The following is a 17,529-nucleotide window of genomic DNA, read 5'->3' as shown; positions in this document are numbered from 1 at the left end:
AAATGTTACACAAAAGCAAGGGCGCATGGAGCGAAGGACGAAGGACGACGGACGAAGTGAATCCTGACTATTTGGCTTGTCCTGCCGAGGATGGCTGCTTCTTCGTCTGTTGGTGTCATTTGTTAAAGAGGCTTGTCAACATGCCCCATAACAAGCTGGCTCGGACTTCAGGCCCAGAGACCCACTGTAAAATGGGGGGGGGGGGGGTCTGCTGTGGTGCGATTCCACTGAAACGAAGAAGTTTTTGGTCCGAAAGCAATAATATTTCAGCTTTTGTTATAGGTTTTCCTCGGCTCTCTCGCATGCGGATCGTAGCTGCTGCTGCTGCTGCTGTGTTTGTGGTGTTGCTCGGTTGTTTGTTGTTCGCATTTTGTAGCATACTTTTGTGCATTATTTGCACAGCACTTGTAGAAAACTAGAGACGAACGCTTCGGCGTTGGCTTTTCAAATTGCCAGAGACATTTGTTTGCCCGTGTGTGTACACAAAATATTATTTTCTTAATTGGTGTTTATTGTGTGTCAAACGCACACCCACACACACACACACACCCACACACACGGCGACAGAGCGAGAGGGAGAATACTTTGCAGCCAACTCTCGACGGAGCTATAAAAATGTCAGCATTTGCAGACCATGCTACGATTCACTCTCATCTATTAAATGTTAGCCCCAAATTTGTGCCCTGTTAAAATGAATTTTCCTTTGACCTTTTTGCTTACAAATTCTACGAGGTTTACATAGGAAAAAGGGAGCGAATCCAGTGACAAAACAGAGGGATGCACGTTGTCCAGTGGCAAATTGCTTATGAAATTGCAATTTGAGCTCACTCAGGGCACTGATTTTTATTTAATTTGGACTGCAGTGCCACAGTCCCACATCACAGACACAGAATTTTTGGTAAAAAATATATCACATTACACGTAGGGGGAGCTAGTATTTTGCATACGAGATGACTGTTCCCTGAATTCGCATGTGAGTCGCAAGTGAGTCCGGCCTCGAATGTTATTTACTGAAGTTGCAAATCCTTAAAATGCCTCTAGCCTGGCGGGCCGAAAGTTTTGTTGTTTATCAACTGGCAAAAGGTAGTCGAAAGTTTTCTCCACCACCCTTGGACTGGCCTTTTTTTGGCCCAAAATCAAGAATAATGGTCCCATTGGGCATTCAGAGAACGTGTTGGTGCCAGTATTAGAGTGTGTGTCCTGGGATACACTCCAAAAAGTCTATATGATTTGTATGCAAAGTGCCGGAGTCTCTCATGCCTGGCAGAGTTCAATTTCATCCAGTTGGGGGACTGGTCCACTGGCAAACTGGTCAACTGGTCACAGTTGTGTGTGTTTGTGTTTTGCAGCTCGTAGTTGGCCATATTGATAAGTTCTGCCAGCGACAGATTTGATTAGACATGCTGGTCAAAGTTTTTGGGTATACGAACCAAGCCATGCCATGCCATGCCATGCTCCTCGGACACTGCGCAAATAGTTTGAAACGACATTAGCTACCTGGCCGGACATCATATGTTGCATTTGGATGAGTTTATTTGATTTCTTCTGCCATCTCCCCAGGTGCATTCAACTGTGAGTGTCATGCCGCAAATGCAATTTGCTACCCAGAACCAGATATTCCTTCCTCATATCACCCATTTCATAAGCAAACCCCAGTGCACCCCATGTTTTTCCAGCCACTAGCCAGTGGAAGAGAACTAGGAGCAGGAGCTCCTGCACATGCATCAAACAAATTCGATAGCCTTGCCATCGCATAATAAGCGTAAACGTTGGCTAACAAGATTCATGCTACGCTTTTGCGCCCAAGAGGCAAACATGCAATGGCCATCAACGAGGTCCTGGGACCATAGACCAACTCCACCTCAATGCCATCCATGGCAATCCCGCCACCATCCACCATCCTGCCATCATAGCATCCTGCCATCCAGCCATGCTACCAACAAATGACTATGACGCGACCGGTGGCCAGCGAATGTCGCGCGCTTAATGCAACTTTGTTGCTGATGCTGATGCTGATGCCTGTCCAGCTGCCTTGGCAGTCCTTTCTCTCCCAGCCTGGTCGGCAGCGATTGAAAAATCCCACTAGGGCGTTTTTAATTGGATTTTAAAATACTTGTCCCATGCAGCAGTGGCAGTGGCAGTGGCAGAGGCAGTGGCAGCCGGCAACATCAGGAGGCATAGCCCGGCCATAACATGAGCCTGCCCCTCCCGGCGACGGCGACCGACAAGGCCAACATATCGACCAAAACCCCATTTGAAGGGGGGCTGCAAATGGGTGAGGGGGAGCGGAAGGGGGAGAGCCTCAACACGCTCGTTATCCTTGTTTCCTGCTGTAGCTGCTGCTTCTGCAGTCCCGATGTCCTGCTGCCATCGCTCCTGGCCCTGCAGCTACTGCTCCACATGCTGCTCCTGCTCCTGTTCCTTCTCCTGCCGCCGCCGCTGCTGCTCTGCACAATTTGGTTACGTGTTTGACCGGCGGCGATTTTTCATGGCAAGGCATTCCATTTTCTTTTTTTGGGTGAGCAGGGTGGCGGTGGCGGTTGTCCAGCACTGGGGTTTCCCATACATTAATGACATTGCAAATTTGTATTGCAAATGTGCAAGTTGTGGCCTAGCATGCAGCGTCCCTCCCATAAATTTAATCGCATGTGTTTCGCCGAAATCTCGTTCAACTCAATTGTCGCAGCGTTTCCCCCTTTTTTTTCGGGGGGAAGTCAAAGGTTGACCAGATGGAAAAGTATGGCATAGGTTATAGGTGAACTACGGTAATACGTCGCATCAACATAAAGCGATAAATTTCAATTTTATCATAAGCCAGCTGAAAGCTGCTGATTAAAAGAAACTTGTGCCTGAAGAAGCTTAAAGAGACTTGCCAGCAGGATAAAGAGAGAGGACAACTTTGCATCACTATGATTTTAATGACAACACAACTTTCGCATTAGCATTAGCATATTTGATTAAAAAGTGTCATTAGGCTCGGCTCCTTCTGCTCCTTCTGCTCGGATCCGGATCCTGCAGCTGCAGCTGCGTCATTTCACGCTTCACCGGAAGTTGCACAAGACGCTAAAAACTTGGCGCACTTGCTCACATTTTAATTTCAACTAATTGCCGAGAATCAAGGAATCATCATCTCCAGCCAGCCTTCTCCTGGCCGTTAAGTAATTAAGGCGTTGCACTTTGTTAGCTCTTGCAGGGAAGGGAGAGGAGAGGAGGTGAGGGAGTGTGTTGTCCTGCAACCTGTCGTCCTGCACTAATTGTTAAAAGTGTTGTCCGTTGACTGGATTTGTATGTAGATCCAATTTCCCTTCCTACACTCGTACTTCTCCACATCAAAGCAAAGTCGAGCAAGTGCTCGGATGAGGTCGGATTTGGACTTGGACTTGGCCCTCCTCCTTCGCTGACTAATTTGCTTTTAATTAATATAATGACTCCAAGTTTGACAATTATCCGTAATGTTAAGCGACCGCCTGCAAAGGGTAAATAATCAAATGGCTCCCGAGAAAGTCAACTTAGATAGGAGTCGAACTTCAGTCAAAGACACACAATTAGCCGGCTGACGGGGAACCCACACTGTTTGCTCAAGATGCTAATGAATGTCCAAGTTTGGTGGATTGAAACTTTTCCATAAATACGAAATGAGATATAGAACTTACGCACTTGCGAGCAGCCAACTGATGGAACAATGGAAACATTTATAAAGCTTTTTCTGATATCTTTCTGGGGCTCTCTTGTTAGAGGTGTTCGAACATTTTAAGTCTGCGCCCCCCGAGCAAAGTTTGCTTTTCACAAAAGTTATGCCAAGAAAAATACATTTCACATAGGGCGAAGAAACAAGCCAACCCAAAATGTATACCGAAAAAACAAACAGATACAAAGGAAACAACGAAAAAAAAGGACTCAAAAATGGGGAAAAAAATGTAAAAAGGAAAATCAACTTTGATTTAAGTTTACAAAAATGCTTAGCAATTGCCTTGTTTTTTTAACTTTTTATATTCTGTTGTTTTTTGTTTCCTTGTTCGCTGTTCGTTGTTCTCTTATATTTTGCAGCTGTGTGGATTAACTGGCAACAAAATATTTTATTTTTTATTGCTTAGCAGCGCTGATTTGCACTCTTGTGTCCTGCCGTTCCAGCCCAGGCCCCGCCCCCAAATCCCCGCCCATGTCCCTCGGTTGGGAGGGGGAAAATGCTGGATTTTGTTGTCACTTCAACACACAAAACATAAAATACACAAGAGTCGCGACGAGTCGGGCCGCACAAAAATCCACTTGAATTTTTTACACTTTATTTTTTGTACATTTGCAACAAGGCGAATAAAAGGGAATTTTCCCTTACTGCCCCCCACCTCCATTTATATTTTTTTCTTCCATTTTGGTCGCTGTTGCTCTTCGCGTTGTTTGCACGCGAAATTTGTGCTTGTCTGCCTTTCGGCTTGTCAGCTCGCATGTTGCATGGTTTTAGGCGGGATTTGTTTTTCCGCGCCCCTGCCCCCATCCCAATCACGCCCCTCCCCAACCCACTTGGAATAGCGTCAACTACAAAAGGCAACAGCAACAGCCCAAGCCGCAATTTGGACACCCATCCTGTCCGAACCCTCGACGCGCCGAGGGTTCGGGAATTAGACATTTTGCAGGGTTTCCTGAATTCACCCGGTCTGGGGATGCCCATGCCCAACCCCCGAAAGGCTTTCCCAGCTGGAGGGTCTTAATTTTCAGCATTGTTGATGTTTTGCGCACAGCACAGAAACAACAGATGAACAGACGAAGAGCCGCAGAACCGTAGAGCAAGGGTTAAGCTAGGCCTTAATTAATTCCTTGGCGGCGGGGTTAAGCGGCGGAGAGTTTGCACACATCCCCTTACAGATTCTATCCAGATTTTATCAGACCATTTGAGTTTGAAAAGTGTAATATTATTGAACTGGCTTAATTAAATAGGCACAGGATGCATTTGTATCTAATAGTCATTTCATATTCAGTTGATTCAGTTCACATATCAGCTTGCTCGTGGCAACCTCTCGATGCAACTAACTGCAATGGCAAGCTGTCTATGCGAACGCATTAAACGCTCTTAATTTGTTATCAATTTACAAATGTAAAACAATGCTCGAAGCCATCGAAAGCATTACCGCATTTTTAAATCGCTCTCGAGCACCGGCTTACATGTGGCATAAGCCCCTTTTATTCCCGCCACACTACGCACTTTTCGATTCCCCGACTGCTGGCTGTTTTTGCGCGGTGGAAGGTCCTTACTTTTTGTGGTTATTACTGTATATTAAATTAGCATAAATGATTTTTAATAATTATGCCATTGAAGCCGGGCCCTTCAGCAGCTCCCACTGCTCCCATTGTAATCCCCATTCCCCAGCAGCAGCTGGCACCACACCCACAAATTACAATATAATGAGCGAGCAAGTGCAGCGGAATATTTTCTTTTTTTTTTCGGTTCAGTTTGAATTTTACATTTTACATTCCATACCCATACTCAGAACAGCGGGCAGCACAGGCCGACTATTATTTTTATATAATGGGCGTTGGACGTTCGCTGAATTCGCCTCCGATGTCGATGTCGATGTTGATTTTCATGCAAGAGTGCACGAGGCGATTCTTGCAAAAATGTTTTTTAATTGCACTTAAAATTTTATTTAAATGCCCCTCACATGCACGAGCATTTCGAGCCAATGGCAGCTGTAGCCTCATATGACCTCTTCACTTGCGCGATTTCGAAATGGTATTTATGGAATGCTTACTGATTTTTAAATTCAATATTCAACGCTGCACAAATATTCACAAGTGCCGCCACTTGTGCAGCGGTTGCCATACCAAAGAAACAAGTCTGATGTACAAATATGAATACCCTTGACAGCCATTCAAGCACTATTACTAATCAACTTTTGCGTATTTTATTTGCAGGCTGCGCTTTCGTCAAATTTGGTTCGCAGCAGGAGGCTCAGTCAGCAATAACCAACCTACACGGAAGTCAAACTATGCCGGTAAGTGGAAAATTCAAAGAAAATTCGAAGAAAATTCGAAAGAAAATTCTAACCCTGGGGACAAACAACTTTAAATGTGTATGCCACGCCGCTTTCTCGAAATTAGAAAATTGTGTTTTTATGTCCTGGGCAAGGCATCGTTCCTTGATGGCACTTGTGTGCGAATAATACGAAAATAATGAAATTTCAAACCTGAAGTATGCGCACTCAAGTGGTTGTTGTTCTCGAGTTTGGTGTTGTTGCTTATTCCCATCGTTGAAAAGTACTTAGCCAACTTCATTTAAGCTACAAGTGCTCGTCGTTGTTCGGGCCAAGTTTCCATGATTTATAAATAAAATTAGAATTAAATTAAATGCCGTATTATTATTATTTCTTCTTTTTTTTTCCTTTTACGCCGCACTTCAATGGCAAATCAAGAAGCTCGTTCTACTCTAATTTTCTAAAAAAGGAAATGAGAAAATAAATCAAAATAGCTTTCGGCATAAGAGCAGTGGAAACCCGTAGCAACGTGGCTTTCCCGCCAAGTGACTTCATTATGCCCGAATTTTGTAAGGAATCACCATCCACATACATACATACATACAGAGCTCAGATTGCGGCCAGAGCTATGTAGCTCTCTCTTTTTATATGGAGAAGAAAGCGAAGAAACCGTAGAGAAGAGCCTTTAGCTCTATGACAACGTTGCCCGGGAATTATTTCGTCTTTCGTGCGTTTCTTCTATTTTCTTGCTTTGGTGCTTGCGAAAAATAAATGAAATTTGCATGACACTTGAGTTATTTTGCACGTAAATTGCTTCTTTTGACAAACAAACAAGCAAATACACAAACCAGCTGCTGGGGGGAAGTGGGTGTTGGTTCTTGGGTATGACTGTGGGTGTGGGTGTGGGAGCGGTAGTGGCTGAAACGCTGCCATTGTTGTATTTTCGGTGTTTACAGCCAGGCAGGCAGTCAGTGCAATCCCAAGTCGCCTCCTCCAAGTTCCAGCAGCAGAACCAAATCCGCAACCAAGTCCTCATCCACATCCGCATCCGCGTCCGCATCTCGTCCCTTTTCGCTCTTCACTCTTTCAGCAAACGAATTTTACATTTTGGGTTTTGTGTGTTTGCGGGCTGCTCTGCTTCCAACTCCTTCGACAACTCGTCGCTGGCGCATTTAAATTCAAATTCAAATATTGTTGATGAAATTTGTTGCTTAATTTGCAATTTAGATGCGTTTTTAAACAAACGCCGCGTCCTCGTCGCTTGCCGAGAAATCATGTGTTTACTTAGGCGGAAGTTGATGATGATGCACAGACTCTTCTCCTTCTCCTGCTGCTGCCAAGGATAATTACAGTGAAGACCGTGCTGCCAACTGCTGGGTAGCTAAACCAATGACACTTGCCGTTGGCCAAAAGTTGCACACACACACACACGCATTCGACAAACGGACTTGGCCAAACAAATACGCAACTGGGTGAAAACTTCAAAAATATAGCCGCAAGTGAGGGAAACAAGCAAATAATGACGGCACAAGAACCCAATTCGAATTCAAAGGCGAGTGCAAACAGAGAGGCTTAAGTAAATTTCAATTTCCACAGCGCAAAACCGTCACATTTTACAGCTGATTGCAGTCGATACACAGCAAATCAAAGCATAGCCGCCAGCGATTTCAATGGGCACGGGCATCGATTGGGAAAATGGGAAAATCGGGGCGGAAAAAGGGAAAAGATCTCTGTTCAATCTAAGATGAAATCTGTGTAAATTGCCATCCGCCCGAACATTACCATAATTTTTGTCTACCCTTTGCAAGGGCATTAGTGGAATAGAAAATGGAATGGCACATCCGCTGGAGGCCTACAGCCAACTGCACTTTACCTCCAATTACGCCGGCATGGTGGCTCCAACCCATTTCTCACCTTTTGCCCAAAGCGTTACACGCTTGAAGTGCCCGACCTGACCTGCTCCGCCCCCTTTCCCCTGCCCCCCGCCCCTTGACCTGCCACGCCCCTGGCAAAGAACACACAGCTGCAATTTCTCACCTGGCCAATTTTTAAGATGAGCAGGACTACTCCCCAAAAGACGACGCTGGCAAATTGCTGCCCTCCGCTGGCGAGAAAAAATGGAACAACCGACGTTTGGGGGCGTCGGCAAAGCAAGTTGTACATTTTTCTACTTGCTTTTTTTGTTTTTTAATTTTAAGAGCGTATACCTGGCCTGCATTAAGCATTTTAATGTCAGTTTGTACCCCCAACCACCCACCTCCCTAGGCAAGCCCCTGCGCGGCTGTAATTGCAATTTGGCATTACGACTGCGTTGTGTCGGAAAAGGGGGGCGGGAGAGGTAATTAGCGCAAAACGACGCCAGCTGCTGTGTTGTATAAAAATTTTTAGCTGCCACGCAGCAAGAGTGCTCTACGCTCTTTCCTCAGCCAAGGCATATACATTAATTATATGGCCAAGTGCAATGTGGCTAACGGTGAGCGGTGTAGTTGCCTCTGCAGCGGCACCGAATTGATTGCCTACCTGCAGGCGTCAAAGTTGCGCCAGACAAAACCGCAAGTTAATTTTAAGCTTAACAAAGTCCACTTTCAACGCCCCTGCTCCCGGCTCCTGTTTCTGCTCCTGCTCATACCGCTCCTTTTGCGATCCCCCTTTGGCTTTCATGTTGATGTACCACAGAAAGCTTTTAAAAAAAAAACGAAAAATGCAGGGGAAGAACATTTTTTGATTACGCCAAACCTTAAGCAGCTTATGAACGCCCCCGGTCCAGGAATGGACCAAGCGCTCATTAAAAAGGAATTTGCAGGGCTAAAATGGATGGACCAGGAGCGAACCTGGACCCGCACCAGGACGAGAATGGAGTGTGCTCCGCCCCATTCCTCACACGTTCGCTCCCTTGTTAATCTCTTGGCACTCAACATGTTATAAGTCGCTTTAAGTGCGGTTGGCAAACGTTTTCTAAATGCAAAAAAAAAGTGTAGGTGTATATGTATAGCAACACACACACTTTGTGTGGGGAGACAGAGCGCAAAAAAGTTTACAGTTTACAGTTGTAAACAATAATTTCGTATTCACTCAACACGCACACACACACAGGGACACAGACACAGCAACACACACAGGGACACAGACACAGCAACACTTTGCCATTTGCATAAGCCGCTGATGCGATTTTTTGCTGTCCGTGCTCGTGGGCGCGGCTTAGAAGTGGGCGTGGCCCGAACACTTGTTAATGAAAGCGCGCGCATGCATTAAAGCTGCCTTTGCCTCTAAATGCTTTTGATTGACGAAGCGCAAAAGCCGCGCAACATGCATAGCAACAGTCGGCAAAAAAATGAAGAACGTAAATAGAATTTAAAATAAAAACTGTCACACCCGGTGAAGAGCCATGGAAATGGAGGAAACTCCAGTGAATAAATTCTTAACTTGCGAACTGAGTTACTGGAAACGAGGACACACAACAGTCCCGCACCTTTGACAGCGTTTGGCATTTCGAATAAATTAGTCAATTAGCATTTCTATTTTTATTTGTTCAGCTGCGCGGGGGAATGGAAGGTGGAACCACAAATACTGGCCAATATGGTGGGGAAAGAACCCAAGCAGAACACCTTGCTGCGAAGAAACACATGTTCCCAGCCAGCGAACGCAGTCATCATCATCATCATCAAAGACATTCTTTCCCATCTTGCTGGGTGCGCATTTAAATTTCAAATTAATTTCTCGCCATGTGAAGCTGAATCCAACAACCAAAAAAAAAGGAGAAAGATTGAAAGAAATAAGAAATCTGCAAGCTGACAACGCGCACACACATAGCCGAGTGCCAGATAAATACGAGTAGAGTCCGCGCTGTCCCAAAAAATGATATGCGGAGCAATGCCGCTTCCATCTCCACCGCCATCACCACCACCACCATCATGTCCCATCTCCCTTCCAACCCATCAAACCTGTTTTCGCAGTCATTTCGCAGAACGGGCGCCGTAAAATATGCAAAAGAAGAAACATTTTTGCGCGCAGCTCGCTCGCTGGCTCAATTTTTTCTTCTCCTACTTTTGCCGGCTCCTTGGTCGTTTTGTTTGCGCTGCTCATGGCTGGATTGACGCAACATATGCCATATGCCACTGCCAGCGTCGAATGTTGTGCGACTGCTGCCGTTGTTGTTTTTCTTCCTTTTTGTTTTCATTCCCTTGGATATATGTGTGTGTGTCTCGCATCAATTATGCTTTTATTTATACAACAATTTTCGTTCTGCTGGCCGTTCAATTTTCGTCAGCAGTCGACGGGCAGAACGAACAAGTCGAATGAGCGCGCTGCCTTAATGCGACTTGACAAAAATGGCGCCCAACGTCGGCCACTGGTGTGCCCTACGAAAAATGGCGCCCAACGTGGGGCAGAGCTGAGGCTGCTGTTCTCTATATGAAGGTACGGGGTATGGGGTACCGGGAGTTTCTTCTTAACGCTTGAGCGACGCCCACACATACATACATACACACACACGCACACCTTGAAGCGTCAAGCTGACGACCAAGAGAGCGTTGCTGTTCTGGCCTGGCTTTCTATTTTAATTCACACGCCATTGTTGCTCAGCGCCTAAAAGAAGACGAGGCGAAGTTGAATTTCTAATGTGCAGCAGCTGCTAACAATGGAAGTGGGGAATCGGAGTGGCAGGTGGACGGGATTGGATGAATGGAGACGGGAGCGAAGGGACGGACCTGATTGTGTGTGGGCTGCTTTTTCTCGCTGTTAGTTGTTGTGTGGATGGGTGCGTGTTTTGGTTAGATGTGGGTATTGTATTGTATTCTTCTTTCTAAAGCGTACTTATGTACGCGTTTAAGCAATTTTTAAATCGCTGTCGTGCCCGCGTGGAAATGGTCGAATAACAAGCGCCGCCACCTTAGACGTGTTAAGAAAGAGGTTGAGGAATTTTCATGAGATTGTAAGTGGATACTTAGCCACCTAAGTTGTGATATTTACTTTAATAAAATATTAATTAATTGAAATCCATTTTTATTAACTTTATAAAGAGGCAGGGATATTTTCATGAACAAATAACGTATTATAGTTTTTATATAAAAGTTTGGAGATTTCGTTTAGTAGCGTTTGAAGATGATGGGATTCATTGATCTTACTCCAAGTTCCTATAACATGTTATCCCGAAAGAAAGTTGCACATCTAATTTTCGGAAGCTTAGAACTTTTGTGCATTTCGTATACAGTCCGAATGAGAAACATAAATCATGGGTAGATCGGCAAAGTCTGCTTCGACTCATCCACCACTAAATCATGCTCGATGTTTAGCATATTAGACACATGCACAGGGTGGCTATGCCTGCCCCACCAGCACCGTCTTAATATTGATTTGCAGCCAATCTGATATCCACTCGCTTAGTCTCTGGGCCCACCCTCTCAGCTTTCAGGCTCCATCAATTTCAATTTCGCTCCGGCGGCAAATCCAAACAACGCCTGCCCCATACAATTTCAGTTACAGCCTGCAGACAGGTCTACCCATCTCAACCCTCTCTCATCACAGGCCTTCGCCTTCGACTTGGCCAGGGCATCGGCGTTTTTCGGTAAACTAATTTTCTCGCTCAATATCTTGACAGTGAAATTGGCACGCGGCAGTGTTGCCAATCAAAACCCACACACGGGGGGCGAAGGGGAGCGGCTTTCGCCTCTCCAGAGGATAGCATAATTTTGGATTTGCCACCTTTTCGCCTGCTGTGGTACCTGTTTTGCCATTGACATCACGTACCTTGGTTCAGGACCCTTCCATCGATGGCTCCCGACCCCCCTTAGCATTAACTCAGGGCGGAGTGGACATAAATTTTTGGTTTTTAGTCACCGGAAATTGAAGCGAAATGTCTTGGCAGTGCAACTTCTTTAAGAGAGAAATCTCGCATTTCCGTGCCACATAAAAGAATCACTGGTAATGGCTTTCTTCGGGGCCTTTCCGCTCATAAAACGAAGTCATGACAGCTAAAAGCACAAAACTTCCGGCCTTTTTGTGTCCGAATGCGCGTGCATCATTAAAAACGACATCGGGCCGTGTTGCATCTTCCGAAAAACAGTGCGGCAACATAAAAAGTGCTGCAGCTGCGTCTGTCCTTTCCAGCCAGGCAGCCAGCCAGTCAGGGAGACAAGCAGGCAGGCAGGCAGGCAGGAGCGTGTTATAAACAATTTTAATAGACTTGCTTAAGGGCAAACATTTGCAGGTGACTCTGCGTTGCCGCCTTATCTCCGGAGGAGAGTACTCCTGCGAAACATTGTGAGCTTGCAGCTGCTGCAGCTCCATCATCACTGATGGTCCCCCATTGTCTTTTGCATTTCTTCGTCTGTTTCGACTACGTGCCGCACCGCACTTGCAACGGACTGCTGCTGCTGGTGCTGCTACGTACAGTGCGGCGGCTACTTAATTTAATGCACGTCTGTTTGCATAAACCCAAACCTTATTGAATCGACGACGGCAACATGAACGAAGCAGCTTGGCAGCTTGCAGCTTGCAGCGCAGCATCATCAATGTATGGGCACGTTCTGGTACCAGCGAATGATGAGCAAACTTCAATTCGCCAATTCCACTCCTCCTGCTCCTCCTGCTCCTACTGATCCTGCTCCTCTCCAGACTCGTCTGCCGCATAAACTTTAATGAGCCACACGAACTGGCCAGGAGAAATTGAATGCTGACGTGATTTTCGGCACTCGGAACCCTGGGAAAAGTTCAAGGAAATGACTAAGGAAACTCCCCGCTCTGCTCGGCTTTGTTTGTTGCATACCTTGAGGCGCTGTCAACCATTTGGCTTTTGCATTTGCCTTCCATTTAGTCGGGCGGTGGGGGGCAAAGGGTTTCCTTCACCCTCGAAAAATTCGCCACAGGGACGGCTGCTTTAGATTTCTATCACACATCAGTGGGGTGGTGGGGTGGTAGGTTGGTGGGGTGTTGGGGTTGGCGAAACCAAGCCAAACACTTCAAGCCAAAAAGGGAAGCAGGGCCCAGCCTTCTTCCGCTTTACGTGCCAATGATGACAATTGGTTTTCTTTCTTTCCCTTGGTCGCGGCTTCGATTTCTGCAATTTCTTCGTTTCGTTTGGATTCGTTTCGTTTGGATTCGTTTCGTTTCCTCTTTGGTGTTTTTGTTTTGCACGTCGTCGTCAGTTTTTCGCCGCTTGTCTACAATTTCAATAAAATTTTATTAACGAATTCCGGCGAATGGTCGGCGGAATCGGCGATGACAAGGCAAAGGAAAAGCAGGGCAGGGACCAGAGACCAGACTGCACAGACTGTGGACACTTTTATACCTCCTCTCCGCCCCAGAATCGATATTATTATTACAATAACAACAGCCAGCTGGGAAAAGGAATGGTGTTGGGGTTTGGGTTTGGGTATTGGAACTGTAGCAATTGCCTGTCAGCATTGTACTTGTCGATTTTGCAGCTTACTTTGCTGGCATTGCATACTTTTAAGGCGCTTTGACAATTCTTTTTATCTGCGCCCAGGACGATGCCAAGGACTTGGCTTGTTTGTTTGTCATTTACGCCGCCTCAGTTCCAGCCCCACACCCCACCGCCTCTCTCGCTCCCTTGGCGGTTTGGGCCAAGTTGAAAGCCCGCAGTTCAATTCTCAATGGCGCAGCAGTTTTTCTTTCCTTCTAATGGCGACGTTTCCGCTTCTTTTCCCGCCGTCGCCGTTGCAGAGTTTGTTTTTCATGCCACATCTTAAAGTTGCCGCCCCCTTGGTTCATGAACTGCTTTTTTGCAGCCCCAAAGTTGACATCAATTTTGGTTCAATTTTATTATTTTCATCTTCATTTTCACAGCGAAAAATCTATAATTGTATTTATGTCAAATTTTTTTCCCTGCTGGTGAATAGATGATGTGCTTAGGGTCTCCCTCTGTGGCTCTATGGCATTATAATAATGACTTTGCTTTTGTGATAACGACTTACGGAAATGTTTGGGCATGTCATTAGCGTTCGGTAAGAAATTTGTCTTCAAACGATATTATTAATAGACAGTGGGAAGCGGAAGGGATAGGCGGGACCAGTGGTTTATTTATGGGGGCGCCAGCGAGTATGCAAAGTAGTAACTGGCTGCTAGGGAAATTTATATGCAAAGTTATAAGTGCAATATAAATTAAATGTGTGAGTGAGTGAGTGAGTGAGTGTGTGTGGATGGGGAACAAAAACAACGTTGCATGAGTAATGTCGTCTTGAAAGCTCAGATATGTCCAATATGAATATGCAATCTTACTTAAAGCCAGAAACTTTTACAGCGTTCTCTCGGCCAAAGTCTAAACATTTTCGACTTTCAAGAGGGCACATGGCAAACTTGCTGCAAAAACCCAAACAAGTCCTACCCAAAACTATCAACTGTAATCAAGTTGGCTAGCCCGAAACTACCAACAAGAAGGCAGAGGAAAAAGCTGCTAAAAAGCATTAGGGCACTGCACCTCCGGGCAAAACTAAAGACGGAAGTCGGCAGACATTAGTGCCAAAAGTGCGTCACAAACAATATTTCCGTATCAGGCAGTGAAACTAAAACGGGAGGCATAGCCTAGACACTTTTTAAGAGATTAAATTTTTCGGTCCTTCGTTGTTTTTCCCATCCTGTGAGTGTGACAGTGTGTGTGTGTGTGTGTGTGTTACAGTCTCTGCCCTCCAACGAAACTGTAACGAAACATTACGGCCAAAACGCACACATACACACACACAGCTGCATGCGAGGACATACAGGGAAGTTTTGCAGAACAACAATGCCGGGCTTTGGGCCAGCAGGGGGGTAAAGGATAAAGGGTGAAGGGAAGGGAAAGGGAAAGGGGGATGCCAGGATTGTGAAGGAACCTGCAACTAAAATAGCCAGCAGCATTTTTGCGTTTGCGTTGTTTAAACATGCGCAAAGTTCAGGGTTTTGAACTTTTATCAAACATACGGCAAGCCAAAAATTGGGGGATGCTGCATGTGGGGTAACCTGCCCAAGAGCAAGGCGAGACATGCAGCATACTTTTCGGGATGGTCCGCAAATCTATATCGTCCTGGCAAGCACCTCCCCTCCCCTCGAAAAACCCCCTGTGTGAGGATGTAAGAGCAACTATCAGCGCCCTGGGGCCGGTCTCTTGTTATTCCAGCTTGGCTCGCTTCCTTTTTGAGGGGAAACCGGCCGAAAGGACATTAAGGAAATTACCAAAATTAGTAATAGCATATAAATTACCCAAGGGCCGGGAGGTTGAAGAGCGGAGCACTCCATAGAGTTCTTGCAATAGATAGATATTAAAATTTCACCCAACACATTTGCCATGGCATAAATATTTCATGAGACTCGCGGCTGTTTCCGCTAAAAACTTGACAGCTGTCAAAACTTGGCGCGCTGCCGCTCTACTGTCTGTTTGAAATTTACATTGCATACATTTGGGCTGCTCCTCCGAATTCGTCCTTCAATTTTCATTAAACTGGCAGCGGCAGCAACAGCAGCAGCAGCTCCTTGACGACTGTTAGAAGTTGTCCTGGTCATGAGGTTCTGGCTCTGGTTGTGGTCCTGCTGCTGGCCTCTTCTTGGGCGCAACAAATAACGAATTTCACAATGGAATCTTTTAATCCCAATGAACTGCGGAGATCCAGGTCCGTGTCCCTGTCCCTGTCCCTGTCTGCTGGCTGGAAAACAAACGTTGCAGGCATTTACTTAATCGACAAGGGATTAGGTCTGGCCAAGAACCATCCGCTTTGTTGCTTTGTTGCCATTCGGTTTCGTGCCCACTTTAAATTGAGAATTATTGTCGCAAACAACAGTTGGACTGTTGTCTGGGATCAGGGGTGCCCCGTGCCCCATGCCCCTTGCCTCATCCCCTGCAGATAAGGATATATTGTGTCTCACGCAGTTTGGACAGCTTTAATCTCGGGCCAAGCTGCGGACTGAGCGCGTACGTGCTTAATTTTGTTTGCACTTTTAAGCCAGCTTCAGCTCCGGCCAGCTCCGGACTAGCCACGCCTGCAGTTGGCCTGCAAAAATCACGCAATACCAGAGGGGTTCGAGTTTTGGTGGGCAGCAGCAGCAGCAGCAGGAGCAGGAGCGAGATGAGGATGCGGATGAGGATGAGGCCGCCGCATGCGCTTGGCCAGGGATTAGCGCTGATTGAAATTGCAAATGAAAATTTATTTTTACTGTGCCCGGGTCGAGACCGAACTCCCATTCGCCCATTTCCCGCTCAATGTTAGTTTAGCTTAGCTCTTGGTGGCCAGAACGGCAAAAAACGTAGGACCGCCTGCGGGTCAGAGAGCTTGAACTCTGCCCATTCTCTCTTGTATTAAAATTTAATTGAGTTACTGACATTTTATTTTTGTATAATTAAATTAAGCCCCAGCTTAGCGTTTGATTTTAATTTGTGCGACATTTGTCCGCTCAGTCAGCCGGACTCGTAACTGTGTGCTTTCTCTGCATTAATGTGTCACAACAACAGATGCAGTCGCACCAACACACACAAACACGTACACTCCCGTGAACTCCCCTGCCCGCCAATTATATGACCATAAATTTGTTTTGAATAAATATTAATGCGACTGCCGCAGGATTAGTTGCAGAAATTATGTTCGCTACTTTTTAAAGCCTAGGCGCATGCGATGGCGATGGCGCATAATTTATTGGCCAGCCAGCTAAACTGGTCAACTGAGTGGTGTCTGTTTGCACAGCTGTGTCCCGGCCAGGAGCTTAACAAATTGATTGGCCACGATGCCGGGATGGGGTCGAGAAATTAATATTCACGGTTAGCATACACACACACAGACACAGCGATAGAAACTTTGGCTAATTAAGAAATGCCAGCCAAAGTCCAGCTTACTCTGTGGATAACAATGTGAGGGAATGCTCTGTGCGCATTAGCTTGGCTTGCCTAAGCAAATATTAACCATCCGCCGTGTAAGCCGCGCTTTTGCTCAGCCACTTTTTTAATAATAAAATTTTCATTATTACAACAAACACAGAGAGGGGGAGAGTGTAGGGGCGCAGCGCCCTTTTACATGCGCATACAACGTTTTTAATTAAAAAATCCTTTGGTCAAGCAATTACCGGAGCACATTAAAATAAACACGAGGCCAGGAGCCCCCAAAAGAAAGCGGACCAGGACCCTTGTTGGCACATTATTAAAGCGAAATGTATTACAAGCTAAGCTTTCATCTTTCGTGGGGGGGAGGTGGATAATGGCCGTCGGACCTGAGTAAATATTAATAATACATATTAATAACGGCCAGTCGCTGCCCTTTCGGCTATTTGCACGTAATTCCTGCAGTACATAATTATGGCCACCAGATGCCAGGCGGTGTGGAGGCGGGGATGCGAGGCTTATTGAGGCATCAGGCAATTACAAATATTTGCCATTGCAAGTCTAATGCGGCATAAGCTGTCTGACGAAGAAAAACGCCCGGCTTCCAGCTCCATATCTCATACGCCCCGTTGCCCGTTGCCTGTTGCCACTGCCGCACCTTTGCGCCAAAATTTATGGCACACTTTTAGGCGCACACTGTCATTACAATGGGAATTAAGCCTACGCAACGTCATTGCCTTTCTTGGCTTCCGAAGCCATTGCGGGGCT

General features: G+C 46.1%; 1 protein-coding gene across 4 annotated transcripts in view; it reads left to right on the top strand.

The window, feature by feature from the left end:
* Positions 1–17,529, top strand: part of LOC122617452 (CUGBP Elav-like family member 4) — a 137,187-nt gene that overhangs the window by 79,009 nt on the left and 40,649 nt on the right. For all 4 annotated transcript variants that reach the window (XM_043793312.1, XM_043793310.1, XM_043793311.1 and 1 more), the window contains one exon: positions 5,908–5,987. In XM_043793312.1, coding sequence (XP_043649247.1) covers positions 5,908–5,987 — 80 coding nt within the window. The remainder of the gene's footprint in view (positions 1–5,907; positions 5,988–17,529) is intronic.

This window comes from Drosophila teissieri, chromosome 3L (genome assembly GCF_016746235.2).
Source record: "Drosophila teissieri strain GT53w chromosome 3L, Prin_Dtei_1.1, whole genome shotgun sequence".
In the NCBI taxonomy this organism is placed as follows: Eukaryota; Metazoa; Arthropoda; class Insecta; order Diptera; family Drosophilidae; genus Drosophila; species Drosophila teissieri.
Note: the sequence above shows the minus strand (reverse complement) of the source record. Positions and strands in the feature narration are given on the sequence as shown.